Below are 19,146 nucleotides of genomic sequence, written 5' to 3'. Positions count from 1 at the left end.
TTTTGTTATTATAAACAGTGTCCCATGAACTTCCTTAAATATTAAGTGCTGGTTATTTCTATCTATAATATAAATTCCTGGAATTGAAATTATAGGATTAGGCCGGGTGCGGCGGCTCACACCTGTAATCCCAGCACTTTGGGAGGCTGAGGCGGGTGGATCATCTGAGGTCAGGAGTTCGAGACCAGCCTGGCCAACATGGTGAAACTCTGTCTCTACTAAAAATACAAAAATCAGCAGGTAGTCCCAGGTACTCTGGAGGCTGAGGCAAGAGAATTGGTTGAACCGAGGAGGCAGAGGTTACAGTGAGCTGAGATTACGTCACTGCACTCTATCCTGGGCAACAGAGTGAGATGCCGACTCAAAAACAAAAATGACTGAATTAAAGAGGATGTTTAAGTTTTGATGGATACTTGCCTGTACTCTATCCTGGGCAACAGAGCGAGACATTGACTCAAAAAAAGAAATTACTGGATTGAGAGAATGTTTAAGTTTTGATGGATACTTGCCTACAAAAAGTTGAATATGTACTTCCGCCAATAGTGTTTGGGAGTCCCCGTTTTACTAAATCCTTGCCAATGTTTGTATTATTAAACTTATTAATATTTGACAATCTGATAGGAAAGAATTATCAGATTGTTACACTAATTTGCATTTTAGTAACATTCAGGTTTTTTTTTTTTTTTTTGAGGCAGAGTTTTGCTCTTATTGCCCAGGCTGGAGTGCAATGGTGCGATCTCGGCTCCCCGCAATATCTGCCTCCCGGGTTCAAGCGATTCTCCTGCCTCAGCCTCTTGAGTAGCTGGGATTACAGGCATGCGCCACCACGCCCAGATAATTTTGTATTTTTAGTAGAGATAGGGTTTCTTCATGTTGGTCAGGCTTATCTTGAACTCCTGACCTCAGGTGATCCTCCCGCCTTGGCCTCCCAAAGCTCTGGGATTACAGGTATGAGCCACCACGCCTGGCCTACATTCAGGTATTTTTATATGTATCAGACATTTACATTTTTTTTTGTGAGGTTTACCTTTTTCATATATTATGACTATTTAAAAATGTTGTTAAAAGTCATTAAAACTAGATTTTGTCCAATCATTATGATCATGTAACTTTTTTTATTTTTTTTTTTTAAGACAGAGCCTTGCTCTGTTGCTTAGGCTGTAGTGCAGTGTTACAATCTCAGCTCACTGCAACCTCTGCTTCCTGGATGCAGGTGATTTTCATGCCTCAGCTTCCTGAGTAGCTGGGATTACAGGTGTGTGCCATCACACCCAGCTAATTTTTTGTATTTTTAGTAGAGACGGGGTTTTGCCATGTTGGCCAGGCTGGTCTCAAACTTCTGGCCTCAAGTGATCCGCCCACCTTGGCCTTCCGAAGTGCTGGGATTATAGCCGTGAGCCACCGTGCCAGGCTGATCATGTAATCTTGAGATTTTAGGTCTCTTTGAAGTTCTCATGAAGCGGAACATGTCCAAAGAATTATAATTAGAGCTATAGCCTAACCTGAAGCCATTGGAATGTGTGATACACTTTTGTGATTGATGGTGGCTCTGTGAGAGGTTTGTCAGTGTAGTCATTTATTGATCATTTATTGATCTCTTATAATCAATTCTTCTAAACTCTGGAAGACTAAGTCATAGCTGAGTAACTGGAAAGACTGTAGTGCTTTCCATTAGCTAACTTTAAAAAATGTTGTGACCTGGCCGGGCACGATGGCTCACGCCTGTAATCCCAGCACTTTGGGAGGCTGAGGCAGGTGGATCATGAGGTCAGGAGTTTAAGACCAGCCTGGCCAAGATGGTAAAACCCTGTCTCTACTAAAACTACAAAAATCAGCTAGGCGCAGTGGCAGGCGCCTGTAATCCCAGCTACTCGGGAGGCTGAGGCAGGAGAATCGCTTGAACCCTGGTGACAGAGGTGGCAGTGAGCCAAGATTGCACCACTGCACTCCAACGTGGGTGACAGAGTGAGACTCTGTCTCAAAAAAAAAAAAAAGTGACCTTTATACGTTTTCAAATAGAGTGCCACCAAATGGGTATATGACCTTGGGGCAAGTCAGCTTGTTATTTGGGTGCCTCATATTGCTCCCTAAATGAGATGCTCTTTAAGGTTTGATTCTGCTCCAAAATTATATAACTCTATTGAAAAATGTTTGCTATATAAGATTTATTTTCTAAGTCATCTCCAAATATTTGTCTTGTATATTCTTATCAAAATAAATTAATCTTTTAAAAGTATGTTTTATTTGTACCATACCTATATATTGTATAAAACAGACACAGAAATACATAAAAGGGGTGAGATTTTTAAAAACTCATTTGAATATAAGTATTAATATTATATTCCTTCTCCCTGATGGATTATTATTTGCCCCTGTAGAATAAATGCCCATGCCAGTGGAAACTACTGATTAGAACTGAAAGTATTTGCGTTAGTTATGCTCACTCTCTTTGTTTTTTTCTTCACAGTGAAATCTTGATTTCAGTCTTTAAAGGACATTGTCAATGAAAATGTTAAATCAAGGGGCCAAGCACAGTGGCTCACACCTGTAATCCCAGTGCTTTGGGAGGCCAAGGCGGGAGGATCTCTTGAAGCCAGGAGTTCAAGACCAAGACTGGGCAACATAGTGAGACCCTGTCTCTACAAAAACTTTTTAAAAGTTAGTTGGGCATTGTGGTGTCCTAGCTGTTTGGGAGGCTGAGGCAGGAAATCCCTGAAGCTGAAGAGTTTGAGGTTACAGTGAGCTGTGTTTGTGCCACTGCATTCCAGCCTGAGCAGGAGAACCAAGACTCTGTTCTGTTATGGTGGTGGGGGGGGGGGGGTGGAGTTAAATCTAGACCAGACGTTCCCATAAAGTTCTAACAGTAAATGTGCATAAAACATCACATTTGGATCAATCTTGTGTTTTATTGTCACGTGAAATGGAGAACATATATGTATATTTGAACTTAACAAGATTTCACTTAAAATTCTCATTCTGGCCAGGCACGGTGGCTCACGTCTGTAATCCCAGCACTTTGGGAGGCCTAGGCAGGCGGATCATGAGGTCAGGAGTTCGAGACCAGCCTGGCCAGTATGGTGAAACCCTGTCTCTACCAAAAATACAAAAATTAGCTGGGCATGGTGGCAGGTGCCTGTAATCCCGGCTACTTGGGAGACTGAGGCAGGAGAATTGCTTGAACCCGGGAGGCGGAGGTTGCAGTGAGCTGAGATCGAGCCATTGCACTCCAGCCTGGGCGACAGAGCGAGACTCCGACTCAAAAAAATAATAATAATTCTCATTCTATTCGGGAGGCTGAGGCAGGAGAATCTCTTGAACCCGGGAAGTGGAGGTTGCAGTGAGCAGAATTGTGCCACTGCACTCCAGCCTGGGTGACAGAACAAGACTCCATCTCAAAAAAAAAAAATGTACAATTTGGTGCACTTTGGCATATCTTAATATCCATGAAACCATCAAGATTATGATTATATCCATCATCCCTAGAAGTTTCTTCCTACTGCTTTGTATTCCCTTTCTTACCCTCCTCTTGTATACATACCCTCCCATCCCCACTTAACTACTGATTTGTTGTCTCTATAAATTAGATTGCATTTTTAAGAATTTTATATAAATACTATAATGATATAGTCTCTCTTTTTTGGTGTCTCTGTATAATTATTGAAATTCATTCATCTTGTATATATCAGTAGTTTATTTTATTGATGAGTATTCATTATATGGATATATCATGATTTGTTTATTTACCTGTTGATAGACATTTGAATTGTTTCCAGTTTTTGACTACTACAAATCAAGCTGTTACGAACATTTTGTGTGGAAGTCTTTGTATGGACAGATGCTTTTTCTTTTCTTTTGGGTAAACACCTAGGTGGAATGGCTGGGTCAGATGACAGGTTTTCCTGAGTAGTTGTATTTTACATTCACATCAGCGCTGTATGAGAGTTCTAGTTTTCTATCTCCTCACTAACACTTGGTGTGGCCAGTGTTTTTCATTTTAGCCACTCTAAAATTGCTGTTAGTTCATTGTGATTCTAATTTGCATTTCCCTAATGGCTTTTTAAAATTTTGAGATAGGGTCTTACTCTGTCACCCAGGCTGCAGTGGTGTGATCTTGGCTCACTGCAGCCTCTGCCTCCCAGGCTCAGGTGATTCTCCCACGATAGCCTCCCAAATAGCTGGGACCACAGGCTTGTGTCACCACACCTGGCTAATTTTTTTGTATTTTTTTTTTATAATGGCGGGATTTTGCCACATTGCCCAGATTGGTCTCAAACTTTTGGTCTCAAATGATCCTCCCGCCTTGGCCTTCCAAAATGCTGGGGTTACAGGTGTGAGCCAGTGTGCCTGGCCCTAATGACTTATGTCACGTGTCTTTTCATATGTTTGTTTGCCATCCTTATATCTTCTTTGACGAAGTGTCCAAATCTTTGCCATTGAAAAATAATTGTTTTCTTATTGTTGAATTTTGAGAGGTGTTGTGTTTGTGTTTCTGATATATGCTTTGCAAAGATTTTCTCCCTAGGTTGTGCCTTCCCTCTTTTTATTATTCTCTTAACAGTATATTTCTTTCTTTTTTATTTATTTCTTTTTTTAATTAATTAATTTTTCTTTTTTGAGACCGAGTCTCACTTTGTCGTCCAGGCAGGAGTGCAATGGCGCGACCTTGACTCACTGCAACCTCCGCCTCACAGGTTCAAGCGATTCTCCTGCCTCAGACTCCTGAGTAGCTGGGAACAGGCGCCCACCACCACACCCGGCTAATTTCTGTATTTTTAGATGAGACAGGGTTTCGCCATGTTGGCCAGGCTGGTCTTGAACTTCTGACCTCAAGTGATCTGCCCGTGCTGGGATTATCAGCATGAGCCACCACAACCGGCCTTAACAGTGTATTTCTTTCTTTCTTTTTTTTTTTGGGAGACGGAGTCTTGCTCTGTCACCCAGGCTGGAGTGCAGTGGTGTGATCTCAGCTCACTTCAAGCTCCGCCTCCTGGGGTCACACCATTCTCCTGCCTCAGCTTCCCAAGTAGCTGGGACTACAGGCGCCCGCCACCACGCCTGGCTAATTTTTTTTTTGTATTTTTAGTAGAGACGGGGTTTCACGGTGTTAGCCAGGATGGGGTCTATCTCCTGACCTCGTGATCTGCCCGCCCCCACCTCCCAAAGTGCTGGGATTACAGGCGTGAGCCACTGCGCCGGCCAACAGTGTATTTCTAAGAACGTAAATTCTTAATATTGATAAATTGTTTTTCCCATTATATCTAAGAAATCTGTCTAATCCGAGACCACAGAGATGTTCTGCTATTTTCTTCTGGAGATTGTATAGTTTTAGGTTTTACATTTAAGTCTATGATTCATTTGGAGTTAATTTTTATATACGGTGTGAGGGATGGATGGAAAGTTCTTTAGATATAGATATAGGTATATCTAAACTTTAAAAAAAATCACTCGTGCTTGCTTCAGCAGCACATACATTAAAATTGGAACAACATGGAGAAGATTAGCCTGGCCCCTGTGCAAAGATGACCTGCAAATTTTTGAAGTGTTCTATATTTTTCAGGGAGTCTCAGGCCAAGGATGTCGTCGAAGAGTACTTCAAATGCAGTAAATGAACAGATAAATCTTTGGCTCACAAAAATCTTTGGCTCACAAAAAAATAAAAATAAAAACATATATATAGAGAGATAGGTATATAGATATATCTATAGATATATATGAGTGTTATATAAGTATATCTATAGCTATGTATATGAGTGATTTTTTTTAAAGTTGCAGCACCATTTGTTGAAAAACTATCCTTTCTCCACTGAATTGCCTTTGCACCTTATTGAAAATTAGCCATACATGTGTGTCTCATTCTGGATTCTATTCTGTTTCATTGATCTGTTTGTCTACTCTGATGCCAATACCACACTCTTATGTTGCATTTTCAAACAAAATATAATATACTATAAAAGCTATATAGCACATAGAGACAGGAAATAGAATAGTGGTTGCCAAGGGCTAGAAGGAGGGGAGAATGGAGAGTTGTTTTTTAATGAGTTCGGAGTTTCAGCTTTGTAAGATGACAGGAGTTCAGTGGGTAGACGTTCGAGTGGCAGCACAACAATGTAACAATGTGAATACTTAATACCACAGAAATATATACTTAAAAATTGTTCAGATGGTAAATTTTATATGTATTTTACCACCATTTTGAAAAAATAGTTTGAACCCAAAGCTGTCTTTGGTGTTTTTTTTGTTTGTTTTTTTTTTTTTTTGGAGAGATGGGATCTTGCTATGGTCTTTTTTGTTTTGTGTTTTTTTTTTTTCCCAGAGATGAAGGCTTGATATAGTTAGCCCAGGCTGGTCTCAAACTCCTGAGCTCAAGCAGTCCTCCCACCTTGGCCTCCCAAAGTGCTGGGATTACAGGCATGAGCCACTGGTATCCAGCCTTATCACCATTTTTTATTTTTATTTTTTGAGATGGAGCCTCGCCGTGTCACCCAGGCTGGAGAGATTGGTGCGATCTCAGCTCACTGCAGCCTCCACATCCCGGGTTCAAGTGTTTCTCCTGCCTCAGCTTCCCCAGTAGTTGGGACTACAGGCCTGTGCCACCACGCCCGGCTAATTTTTGTATTTTTAATAGAGACAGCGTTTCGCCGTGTTGGCCAGGCTGGTCTGGAACTTCTGGTCTCAGGTGATCCACCTGCCCTGGCCTCCCAAAATGCTGGGATTACAGGCATGAGCCACCACACCCAGCCTTTACCACCTCATATTTAAAAAAGCTATTTTGTAGGATGCTGGTACAAAATGGGTAGTCAATTTCAGTTGACTGATTTCAGAAAATGAGACCCAGAGAGGTTATCTGGTAATTGATGGGGCAGAGATTTGAAACTGTAGCCAGAATGCCTGTTATTTCCCTCTGTTGTTACACAACTACCTCAGAATTGTAATACTTTTACCCAGCATGATAAAGTTTGAACTTTACAATCTCCAGATTTAAGAAGTATTGTAAGTCAGTCCTTTTAGTAATAATGGCTCGCTAATGCAGAAATGGAGGATGGTTTGAATTTATCCTCCCTGCCCCCAGCCCCCGTCGTCTTCCTTTTGCATGATCATCCACTTCAGTTTCTTGAAAATTTCTAATCCAAAATCTCTAGACTTAAAGTTAACTCTTTTTTTTTTGGTACTTTTATTGTGGTAAAGTATACATAGCATAGAATTTGCCATCTTAACCATTTTTGAGAGTACAACTTAGTGGCATTAAGTACATTCACATTGTTGTGCAACCATTACCTCCATCCATCCATCCATCTCCAGAACTTTGTCATCTTCCCAAAGTGAAACTATGTACCCATTAAATACTAACTCCCCATTCCCTTTTTTCTTCACCTTCTGGCAACCATCATTCTACTATCTGTCTCTATGAATTTGACTACTCTTAGGTACCTCATATAAGTGAAATTGTACAGTATTTGTCTTGTTGTGACTGCCATATTTCACTTAATATAGTGTCCTCAAGATATATCATGTTGTATCATGTCAGAATTTTCTTCCCCTTTAAGACTGAATAATACTCCATTTTATGGATATATCACTTTTGTTCATCTGTTCATGAACACTTGGATTTCTTCCTCCTTTTGGCTATTGTAAATAATGCTGCTGTGAACACGCGTGTACAAATACCTCTTCAAGATCTGCTGTCACTTCTTTGGGATGTGTACACTGAAATGAAATTGTTGGATCATATGGTATTTCTGTTTAATTTTTGGAGGAACCACCATACCATTTTCCAAACCACTGCAGCATTTTACATTTCTACCAGCAATGCACAGGGGTTCCTATTTCTCCACACCCTTGCTAACACTTTTTCTGTTCTTTACTTTACTTTTCTTTTTTTTGAGACAGGGTCTTGCTTTGTCACCCAGGCTGGAGTGCAGTCACATGATCTTGACTCATTGTAACCTCTGCCTCCTGGAATCAAGTGATTCTCCTGCCTCAGCCTCCTGAGTGGCTGGGATTATAGGCGCCCGCCACCACGCCTAGCTAATTTTTGTATTTTTTTCAGTAGAGACAGGGTTTCACCACGTTGGCCAGGCTGGTCTCGAACTCCTGACCACAAGTGATCAACCTGCCTTGGCTTCCCAACATGCTGAGATTACAGGTGTGAGCCACTTGGTCTGACCTCTTTTATTTTACATAATAGTCAATCCTAATGGGTGCGAAGTCGTATCTCATTGTGGTTTTCATTTGGATTTCCCTAATTAGTGATGTTTCATATCTTTTCATGTGCTTATTGGCCATTTGTATGTCTTCCTTGGAGAAATGTCTTTTCAAGTCTTCTGCCCAATTTTTAATTGGCTTGTTTGTTTTGTGTTGTTGAGTTTTAGGAGGTCTTTATGTGTTTAGATATTAATCCATCAACAGATACAAGATTTGCTGTATTTTCTCCCATTTTATGGGTTTCCTTTTTACTCTCTTGATAGTGTCCTTTGATGCACAGAAGTTTTTAATTTTGATGAAGTCCAGTTTATATATTTTTGTGTTGCTTGTGCTTTTGGTATCATAGTCAAAAAATAGTTGCCAAATCCAATGTAATGAAGCTATTTATCTATGTTTTCTCCTGAAGTTTTATCATTTTGGTTCATATGTTTAGATCTTTGATCCATTTCAAGTTGGTTTATGTATATGGTGTAAGGTAAGGTCCAGCTTCAGTCTATTGTATGTGAATATTTGGTTTTCCTAACATTGTTGAATGAAAAGGCTGTCTTTGGCCAGCTGCAGTGGCTCATGCCTGTAATCCCAGCACTTTGGGAGGCCAAGGTGGATGGATTACTTGAGGTCAGGAGTTTGAGACCAGCCTGGCCAATATGGCGAAACCCCATCTCTACTAAAAATACAAAAATTAGCCAGGTGTGGTGGCTGATGCCTGTAGTCCCAGGTACTTGGGAGAACGAGACAGGAGAATCGCTTGAACCTGGGAGGTGGAGGTTGCATTGAGCCAAGATGGCACCACCGCACTCCAGCCTGGGCAGCAGAGCGAGACTCCATCTCAAAAAGAAAAGAAAAGAAAAGAAAATGCTGTCTTTTTCCCTTTGAATGGTCTTGGCACCCTAGGTGAAAATCATTTTCATTTGACCACATATACAAAGATTTATTTCTTGGCTTTCTGTTAGATACCATTGGTCTGTGTGTCTTTTATGGATAACTCTGTAGTAATTAGGTGTTTAGATTATTAAAGGAATATATGAAAAATTTTCTTGAACTGTAACAGTGATGAAAAGAATATAAATTGAATAAACAAAGTATTTCTTCTATTAAGCTGATCCTCACAAGTTATATTAAAATTATAATATCTAATAATTGTTACAGCTCCTCAGTCTGTCACCCTGTAACACCAATAATAGGAATGTACATTGGAACAAATTTTCCGGAGCAGAATTTGACACTGTGTAAAGCCTTAAAAATTATGCACCCAGCAATTCCATTTATAGGACATTATTATAAGAAAATTGTCATGGATACATGGGAAAAGTTAGATAAGGGGTGCTCATTTTAGTGTTAGAGGGGTGTTCATCTTAATATTTTATATATAATACTGCAAAGTTAGAAGACATTATGTCCATAAATAAATAATTGGGTAATAAATTGTATCCACACAAAGTTGTGCAGCCATAAAAACACTGACATTGAAGAAAACTTTACAATAAATGGAAAGACGTTATAGCATGATTCTATTAAAATGTTCGGTTTAGGCATTTAAAAAAACCCTCAAGCGGCCGGCATGGTGGCTTATGCCTGTAATTCCAGCACTTTGGGAGCCCGAGGTGAGCAGATCACGAGGTCAAGAGATCGAGACCATCCTGGCCAACATGGTGAAACCCCGTCTCTACTAAAAATACAAAAAATTAGCCAGGCATGGTGGCGGGCGCCTGTAATCCCAGCTACTTAGGAGGCTGAGGCAGGAGAGTCTCTTGAACCTGGGAGGGGGAGGTTGCAGTGAGCGCAGATTGCGCCACTGCACTCCAGCCTGGTGACAGAGGGAGACTCCATCTCTAAAAAAAAAGAAAAGAAAAGTAAAGGAAAACCCCTCAAGCTTAATGTATTGCCTGTTAATAGTGGTCTGTTTCTGGGTGGTGGTATTGTGGGTTATTAAATTTTTATTTTTGCATATGTATGTAACAATGTTATGTTACTTTTATGACAAGACAGTAAAAGGCATTTTTGAAAATTGAAAATGAAATAAAACTAGAAAGCATAGTTAAATCCTGTGGCAGAATCGGTATCTAAAAATAATCTTAGTAGGCTGAGATTGATGGACTGAATCCAGTGAAATTTAATCAGGATGGATGAAAAAAGTATAGATAGATAGATAGGTAGGTAGGTAGATAGATAGATAGATAGATAGTTAGAGTAATAAGTTAGTCATATCACTGGCTTTAAGAAAACCACCTATAACCAATATAGAAAATGAGGCAGGGGGCATAGTGGCAGCATATGTTAAAGACTTAGGGGGTTTAATTTACTCTAGCCACTTAACTTTCTGGTTGTAAGCAGCCAGCTGTTCTCTCCCCATTCATTTCATCTCACTCTCAGCTTAGTCTCTTGATGGGAAACCTCCATCAAGAGGTGCTTCCTCATACTGACATTTAAGTCTCTTCAGCATTTACTCTGATCTGTTCTAGCCATCTAGTTGTCTATTCATCTTTTCTGACTTTTTTCAAGTTCTTTCTTTGGAGTCCTCCTGTTCCCCTCACTTTTGCTCGTACTTCAGAGATCCATCTCAAGTGCTGCCCTCTCCTGGAAGTCTACCTCTTGTAGTGCAGTCACATTTTACTGAAATGTATAATTCTGGGAATTTCACATGCTGAGAAATTTAAATCAAAGTTTCTTGCTTTATGTGCAAAATTTGAAATAATCCAAACCCCTCTCTATTAGAAAACACGTAACTTCCTATTGCCATAGAACATACAGCTTTAAAAAGAAACACTAGCTATCTTTTGTCAGTTTTTTGTGACCCACCAGCATTCTGAAGTACAGGATATCTGTCAGTGCCATTGCTTGAAAACATTCCCCAGAAGCATTCACTTTAGAATGGAAGTTAGATGTTGTAAACTCAGGAAGAAGGCCAAATGATGACCATGACACAACTTGCTACAAAATATTAAAGCTGATGCTGGGGGTGAGGGGGCAGAATTTAAAAGCACACTTAAAATAGTTGAATTGTGAAAAGGCATAAAGAAAGCGTGGTGATTAAGTGTGGGCTGAGGAGCCAGATGGCTCTAGTTCAAATCCTGAATCTAAAACCTATTGGATGACTTTGCCCAAATAATTCAATCTCTCATGTTTCCTCATTTAAAAAAAAAAAATTCCCAAAAGACAACTTGACAGTGGCTCCTTATTTTTGAAATGGGCTGATAATAACTCCTAGCTCATGGAGTTGTGCATATTAAATAAGTTTAGTGGCCGTAAAGCTCTTAGGAAGTGCCTAACCCATACTGTGTGCTCAGTAAATATAATTATTTCATTAGGAAAGTTAATCCTGAACTATGTGAAATTTAAATTGGAATGTATTCTTTAAACATTAAATGTGACCATCCTGAAAGAAATTCTCCTTTCTTGATAGTTTCAAAGAATAGTCAGAATGCTGCCAAGCTCCTTGAAACCATGTAGTGAGAAATGTAGAGAGAATTAAGGGTGAGGGGAGATTTTTTTTGCTTTGAAAATGTAGTCATGCTTATTAAAGAAAATTTGAGAAGTTTAGAAAAGTATAAAGATGACAAAAATTGCTCATATTCCTGCTACCTCAGTGCTAACCATGTAAGCATTTTAGTTAATTTCTTCTAGTCATTTTCCCCTTGGACATTAATTTTTTCAGTGTACAGACATACGTGATTATAACACATATACAGAACTAGAGGTTATTTAGCCTAGAGAAGTGAACCAATGTAGCAGTCTAGATGAGGGATATTGGGGGCCTGGTTTAGGTGAATGGCTACAGAGATAAAGCATAGGGACAGGAGACAAAGATATTTCTGAGATAGAATCAACAAACTTTGGTGTGGTGGTTTCAAAGATAGTTTTTTAGCTCTGGCTCCTGAAAGGAGGCAGATGGAACATAGGAGGAAGAGCATATTTGCTGGGGAAGATGTTTGGTTTTGGACATGCTGAGTTTGAGATTTGAATAGGACATCCAGATGGAAATATGTAATAGGCAGTTGAGGTATATAGCAAGGACTTGAGAGAGTAATTTGAGGGTAATCTGCTTGGGATGTGAATGAGAGCACCGAATAGTCAAATATGGTGCGTAAGTGAGCTAATTTTTTACTTATATATCTGACCCCTTAGTATATATCATAGCCTTTCAAGGGCAGGAATAGAGTCTCCATCCTTACTTCCCAGCACAGTACAAAATAGTAGGTATTTGTGGAATGAGTTTACTGAAACAAAAGAGAGAGGTCATTAATTTGGTCACTGTAGAATGAACTTTAGGAGGTCATCTTTATCATTTATTGCCCCTTTTCTCTTCAGTTGTGATTTCAGTTCCTAAAGAAAAATAAGAGACCGTGGCTGGGTACAGTGGCTCACACCTGTAATCCCAGCACTTTGAGAGGCCAAGGTGGGAGGACCACTTGAGGCCCAGGAATTTGAGACCAGACTGGGCAGCAAAGAGACCCTGTCCCTACAAAAAAAAAGTGTTTTTTAATTGGCTGGGCATGGTGATGCACTTCTCCAGTCCTAGCTACTCAGGAGGCTGAGGTGGGTGGGAGAGAGGATCACTTGAGCCTAGGAGCTTGAGGTTACAGTGAGCTGTGATTGTACCACTGAACTCTAGCCGGGTTCAAGCAATTCTCCAGCCTCAGCCTCCCAAGTAGCTGGGACTAGAGGCATGTGCCACCACGCCCGGCTACTTTCTGTATTTTTAGTAGAGACAGGGTTTCACCATGTTGGCCAGGCTGGTCTGAACTCCTGACCTCAAGTGATACACCTGCCTCGGCCTCCCAAAGTGCTGGGATTACAGGCGTGAGCCACCTTGCCTAGTCCAGTTTTTTAAATGCAAGATTAGGTTGAAAGGATTACAGCCATCCTGTTATTTGGATGGCTGTAATCCTTTCAACCTAATCTTGCATTTAAAAAAAAAAAAAAGCCGGGTGCAGTGGCTCCCAGCACTTTGGGAGGCCGAGGCGGGCAGGTCATGAGGTCAGGAGCTCGAGACCATCCTGGCTAACATGGTGAAACCCTGTCTCTACTAAAAATACAAAAAAAAAAAAAAAAAAAAATTAGCCGGGCATGGTGGCGGGTGCCTGTAGTCCCAGCTACTTGGGAGACTGAGGCAGGAGAATGGCGTGAACCTGGGAGCTGGAGCTTGCAGTGAGCCAAGATCGTGCCACTGCACTCCAGCCTGGGCTGACAGAGTGAGACTGTCTCAAAAAAAAAAAAAAAAGCAAAAAAAAAAAAAACCCACAAAGGCTGGATGCGAGGTGGCTTTTGCCTGTAATCCCAGCACTTTGGGAGGCCAAGGCAGGCGGATCACTTGAGGTCAAGAGTTCGAGACCAGCCTGGCCAAAATGGTGAAACCCCATCTCTACTAAAAACAGGAAAATTAACCGAGCCTGGTGGCGCACAGTTGTAATCCCAGCTACTCAGGAGCCTGAGGTGGAAGGATCCACTTGAATCTGGGAGGTGAAGGTTGCAGTGAGCCAAGATTTCACCACCGCACCCCAACCTGGGTGACAGAGTGAGACTTGATAAAAAAACAAAAAGAAAGAAAGAAAATGCCTGGCTAGCCACAGTGGTTCATGCCTGTAGTCCCAGCTACTTGGGAGGCTGAAGTGGGAGGATCACCAGCAGTGATAGAATGAGACTCTATCTCAATTTAAAAAAAAAGGTGATAATGAAGAAGATTGATTATTCCAGCCATTCTTCACATACCCAGAGTATGCTTATAGTGGGTATAAGAGATCTCACTACTTAATTTGAACCAACACATGATGGGGTAAAGATTTAGGAATATAAAAAGTATAAATTAGTATAGAGCAAACTGGAAGTTCCTCAAGAGTATTGAATCTTTGAAATTGTGTAACTTACAGAAGTCCTGGTGGAATGTCTGTCAGAAGCTGTTAGATTGGTGGCAAGAGCGTTCTAAGTGGACAGGTGGATTGTGGAAAGACTAACCCCATCTGTATGCACTCTGTCCTTCTCTTTGCATACTTTAGTTAGCAGTTGGTTAATTTGCATGTGTGGTTTCAGCCATCATGTTGTATTGACTCATTCTGAAAGCTCTGTGAGGAGAGGCCACATGTCTGCCCGCCCCCACCGCATCTAGCACTTTATGTGTGATAATCTATTGAAAAATATTTGTCAAATGAATAAAATGGTGAATGTATTCAGCAGACATTTAGTGAGACTTGAGAATGTCCTGTGGGGGTGGAAGTGGGTAGAGGAGTGGTAGGCCTATAAGGATTGATGAGACATAATGTCTGACTTTAAGGAACATAAATCTGGCACTAAATATAAATTTTTGAAACTCCTTAATTCTTAGATTAGCCAATGCAGACAGTAAGTAACTTACTGACCTAAACCAGAGTTTTTTTGTAACATAGATTTTAATAAATTTCTTTGTTTTTTGTTTTTTGTGTTTTTTTTTTGAGACAGTCTCGCTGTGTCGCCAGGCTGGAGTGCAGTGGCGTAATCTTGGCTCACTGCAACCTCCGCCTCCCAGGTTCAAGTGATTTTCCTGCCTCAGCCTCCTGAGCAGCTGGGACTACAAGCGCGCGCCACCACGCCCATCTAATATTTGTATTTTTAGAGACGGGGTTTCACCCATGTTGGCCAGGATGGTCTCGATCTCTTGACTTTGTGATCCGTCCGCCTCGGCCTCCCAAAGTGCTGGGATTACAGGCGTGAGCCACAGCACCTGGCTGATTTTAATAAATTAGGTGAAATCTTAGTTATATAACAGACACCCATTCTGCATTCTTTCTCTACTAATTCAGCTGGGAAGCAGGATTGCTTAGGGGTCAGTTTTATAATGTTACTCAGTTTTTTTATTTTATTAAAATTAGGGATTTGATTAAGTGGTGACATGATGCTCTTCTGAAATTACAGAAGGGCATTTATCTAAAGTGACTGTGACCAAGTAGCAAGATACTTAATTGAGTAGGTCGGTATACTAAAAATAGCTCAACTAACTGTAATGATTCAGGTATGCAAAGATCAGATAATGCAATATATTAGTTAAGGGAACTTCTACTGTATATGGTATAATGGTCTATGGTATATTTCCTTGTAAGTTGTTTCTCTCTCTCTTTTTTTTTAAATGTTAAAGTAATCAAGATGATGCTAACAGTCAGTTACCAGAACTCATACGGGGACCATTTGTGTGGAAACTAAAGCTGCAGAAAATCCAGCAGAATCCTGCGTTACTATTGTAGTTATTTGTAGTTGTTTAGGCAGAAAAATCAAAGACAGGAAGTTAGGAATGTTTGAAGACATTATTCTAGGGTAATGAATTCAGATAAGATGTATTTCACTCATGTTAAAGCTATCCTCTGAAAATAAGACTTGCCTGTAGAAGTATCCCCAACCAAAAGCCTATTAGGAACTCCCTAGCCCAGTCAGACAGAATGTGTATTCCAGGGAGAAGGCTGTATCCTGCTTATGTTAGACTGTACTACATACTTCACGTCTTAACTAGATATACCAATTAAGAATAGGCAAAACCTAATCAGTTGTCAGAAGGAAGATATATATGAACAAGAGAGAAAACAACTCCATGGAACTCAGAAGGAGAGTCCCCAAACATGAATTTGGCAGTGATTTTTCAACACTGTCCAGGGAGAACATAAGCCAGCTTTCCACCATCATTTGGACAAATTTTTAGTGATAGGACACACATAATTTATCAGGCTTTATTGTGGTTTCATTTTCTTTTGGTTTAGATTCAATACTCACCAGATAACTTCTCAGATGCCACAGTATGAGGAATAGGGTACCCTGTGTGGTAAGAGGACTATTCCCCCCATTGTAACCAAATAAACTGGCATTTGGCCTGTATGGTAATTTTCTTCATAAACTTTATAAAAAATAAATATATATTTTGTTGAGGATACAGGGCTAGTGAAAAATAAAAATATCAATATAACATTAACCTTCTACAAATTAGTTAGCATAAATTAACCCTTGGAAGCCTAATCAATTCCATGTGTCCAGAAAAAAAAAAAAAAGGATTTTATGGTGCTGTAGAACTGAGAGTCATACTCAGGAATAATTCATCTCTTGTTGTAGAAGGCAGGGATCATAGTCTTATTCTTATGTACCCAGTGCTTGGCACATGGTTGAAAACTCATTATTGAATTATAGAGATGGCAACTCCAGACCTATAGTGAGAACAACTAGACATTTTATGGCTCTACTCTTAGAATTATTCTGACATCAAAAGAGTAGTTCTGCCATTTCTTTAACTCAGCAGAAATCATTCATTAAGTGATGAAAATAGAATCTTCTAAACAAACCAGAGCCTTAAAAGGCAAATAAAAGGTATATGCATCTGTTAGAAAAAAAATGGGAGAGCTATGTGGTGTGTTTGAGGACAAAGACAATCTGTTTCATTATTTTTATTTGTAAATAATTTTTAATTTTATTTTGTAGACCTTATTGCAATATGCAAGCAACAAGAATGCATCAGAACATATTGTGTATCTTCTGGAGGTATATCGACTTGCCATCCAAAGCTTTGCCAGTGCACGTCCATACTTAACTACTGAATGTGAAGATGTCCTCTTAGTGCTTGGCAGATTAGTACTGTAAGTTTGAGAACTTAAATCACTCTTAAAATTGAGTACCATTGGTCGTATTGTTTGCCTGGTTTCTCTTTACAGTGGCATCACATTTATTCTTCAGACCACCATTAGAGTCATACCATTGAATGAAATTTCCTTCCTACTCACGTTCCCAGGAGATATAGTCCAAGTGAAGCTCCAGCCAAGCAACATCATCTTTAACTTGCCTCTAGGGTCTCTTTTCCTATTCAGGCTTGGAATCTGAGAATGATATATTTCTATCCTTTAGGTATAGATTGATTTAAATGACAGAATACCTGGAAACTGGTAGTCCTTGAAGAACATCTTGGCAAAAACAACATGAAATTCTGCAATTTGATTATATTTGAACTAAGAATAATTTTATTAGCAAAAAATATCAGGGTACAGTATAAGATTACCATCCTAAGAAAGAGATCATGATTTAGCGCGGGCATGGTGGCGCACGCCTGTAATCCCAGCACTTTGGGAAGAGGCTGAGGCACGAGAATCGCTTGAACCTGGGAGGCGGAGGTTGCAGTGAGCCAAGATGGCGCCACTGCACTCCAGCCTGGGTGGTGGAGTGAGACTGTCTCAACAAAAAAAAAAAGAACGTGATTTAGCTGTTGTTTTAATATTTAGCTGCATAGTAGCAGACAAAATTACACCTTTATTGTAATTTTCATCTGCAAATTGAAAAGATACAACAGCCAATCAGTTTTAGCTGGGCATCACCTTGTTCAACTTACAGATTGGTTAGTGAGATGACTTCTAGTCTAGATGGTTTATTTTATTTTTTTTCTAGCCTCACCTGTTTTCCTTCCTATTTTCCAGTGGCCCTTTATGGAAGACCAGCATTCCTGGTTTTATGATCATATTTTTCCTTCTACCAAGTCCTAGTTTCTGTTTTATCTATTGTAATCCCTAAGGGGTAAAGGATTATTCTGTAGGGTTTTAGAGAGATGTTGATTCATTGGTATTTTGAGTTGCTCATTATTCAAGTTGTAGTGCATTTCTTTTTTCAAAAAAATCTTCCTGTTATTTCTTTTCTGTGTCTTCTGGATAATAGTCAGAAAAAGGAAACTCTTTTGCTTGGTTTTTTTTACAGGTAAAGAAACGACTTTGCCAGTCTTCCTGCTTCCTCTGCAAGTGACAGAAACCTATAGATAACAGTTACATATATTTATCATTTATCATTTTATCAGCTGAATTGACAGTAGTATGAGCTCCCATTTTTGTCTACTGGAATTAGAATTGTCCTATATGGGTGCCTCTTCACACCCAAATAAACAAAATAAAACTGCTTGGAATGTGATTTCTAAAGAGCTTATTATATTCTTACCAAATGTACTAAAGCAACAATGTAAATATAAAGCCTTGTCTTTCTTTTTTTCCTCCTTTTTAAATTGAACAGTCAATATAACAACTCTGAAGCAAATTTTGAAGAGTAAAAACATTTAAAATAGCCTAAACAAATGTAAAATAGATTTTCAGTATTGCTGTCATACTCTACTTAATTATTACTATAACCACCTTTATATACTTACTCATTTTTATTGTAGGAGTTGTTTTGAATTACTGCTTTCAGTGTCTGAAAGTGAACTGCCATGTGAAGTCTGGCTACCATTCCTTCAGTCTCTACAGGTGAGTTGATTTTAACTCAGAAAAGTTTTCTGTATCCAAGACACCTAATTAATTACTCCCAGCAAACTAAAATTGGAAACTTAGAACAAAAACAAGTTTATTATATATTGATATTAGGTCATGAAATGATAAAAATGCCCTTCACATGAAGGGGATGTATTAAAAATGGGTTTTTTAAATTTGGTTTTGTTTGCCTCTACATAGTTAGAAATCAACAAAAAAGTTTTATTATTCAAACATAAAGTTTAGACAGCATAAAGCTATCAAAATCATACACGATTATAAAGTAACAGTATTTGGATCCTTCATAGCATACTTATTGGTAACCTTCAATATACAAAACACTATTTCATTACATCTAAGGTTCACCTTTTTCTTCCTAACACTTTAAGAATTGTACCTGGCTGGGTGTAGTAGCTCACGGCTGTAATCCCAACACTTTGTGAGGCCAAGGCAAGTGGATCACCTGAGGTCAGGAGTTCGAGACCAGCTTGGCCAACATGCCGAAACCCTGTCTCTACTAAAAATACAAATATTAGCCGGGCATGGTGGTGGACACCTGTAATCCCAGTTACTTGGGAGGCTGAGGCAGGAGAATCGCTTGAACCCAGGAGGCAGAGGTTGCAGTGAGCCAAGATCGCACCACTGCACTCCAGCCTGAGCAACAGAGTGAGACTCTGTCTCGAAAAAAAAAAAAAAAGACATAATAAATAATAGACCGGGC

The 19,146-nt window shown here is 39.6% G+C and overlaps 1 protein-coding gene and 1 non-coding gene across 3 annotated transcripts in view; both read left to right on the top strand.

The window, feature by feature from the left end:
- RLF (RLF zinc finger) overlaps positions 1-19,146 on the top strand; it is a 79,237-nt gene that overhangs the window by 10,730 nt on the left and 49,361 nt on the right. The window contains exons 2-3 of one of the 2 annotated variants that reach the window (XM_003815422.5): positions 16,630-16,784; positions 18,341-18,422. In XM_003815422.5, coding sequence (XP_003815470.3) covers positions 16,630-16,784; positions 18,341-18,422 — 237 coding nt within the window. The remainder of the gene's footprint in view (positions 1-16,629; positions 16,785-18,340; positions 18,423-19,146) is intronic. The other variant, XM_034962209.3, reaches the window with a different exon arrangement.
- LOC112438293 (U6 spliceosomal RNA) lies at positions 5,448-5,554 on the top strand. The gene has a single exon (XR_003026750.1). It is a non-coding gene; the product is annotated as a U6 spliceosomal RNA (small nuclear RNA).

The sequence above is a fragment of the Pan paniscus genome, chromosome 1 (genome assembly GCF_029289425.2).
Source record: "Pan paniscus chromosome 1, NHGRI_mPanPan1-v2.0_pri, whole genome shotgun sequence".
Lineage (NCBI taxonomy): Eukaryota > Metazoa > Chordata > Mammalia > Primates > Hominidae > Pan > Pan paniscus.
The sequence above is the reverse complement of the archived record's forward strand: the minus strand, read 5'-3'. Positions and strand labels throughout refer to the sequence as shown.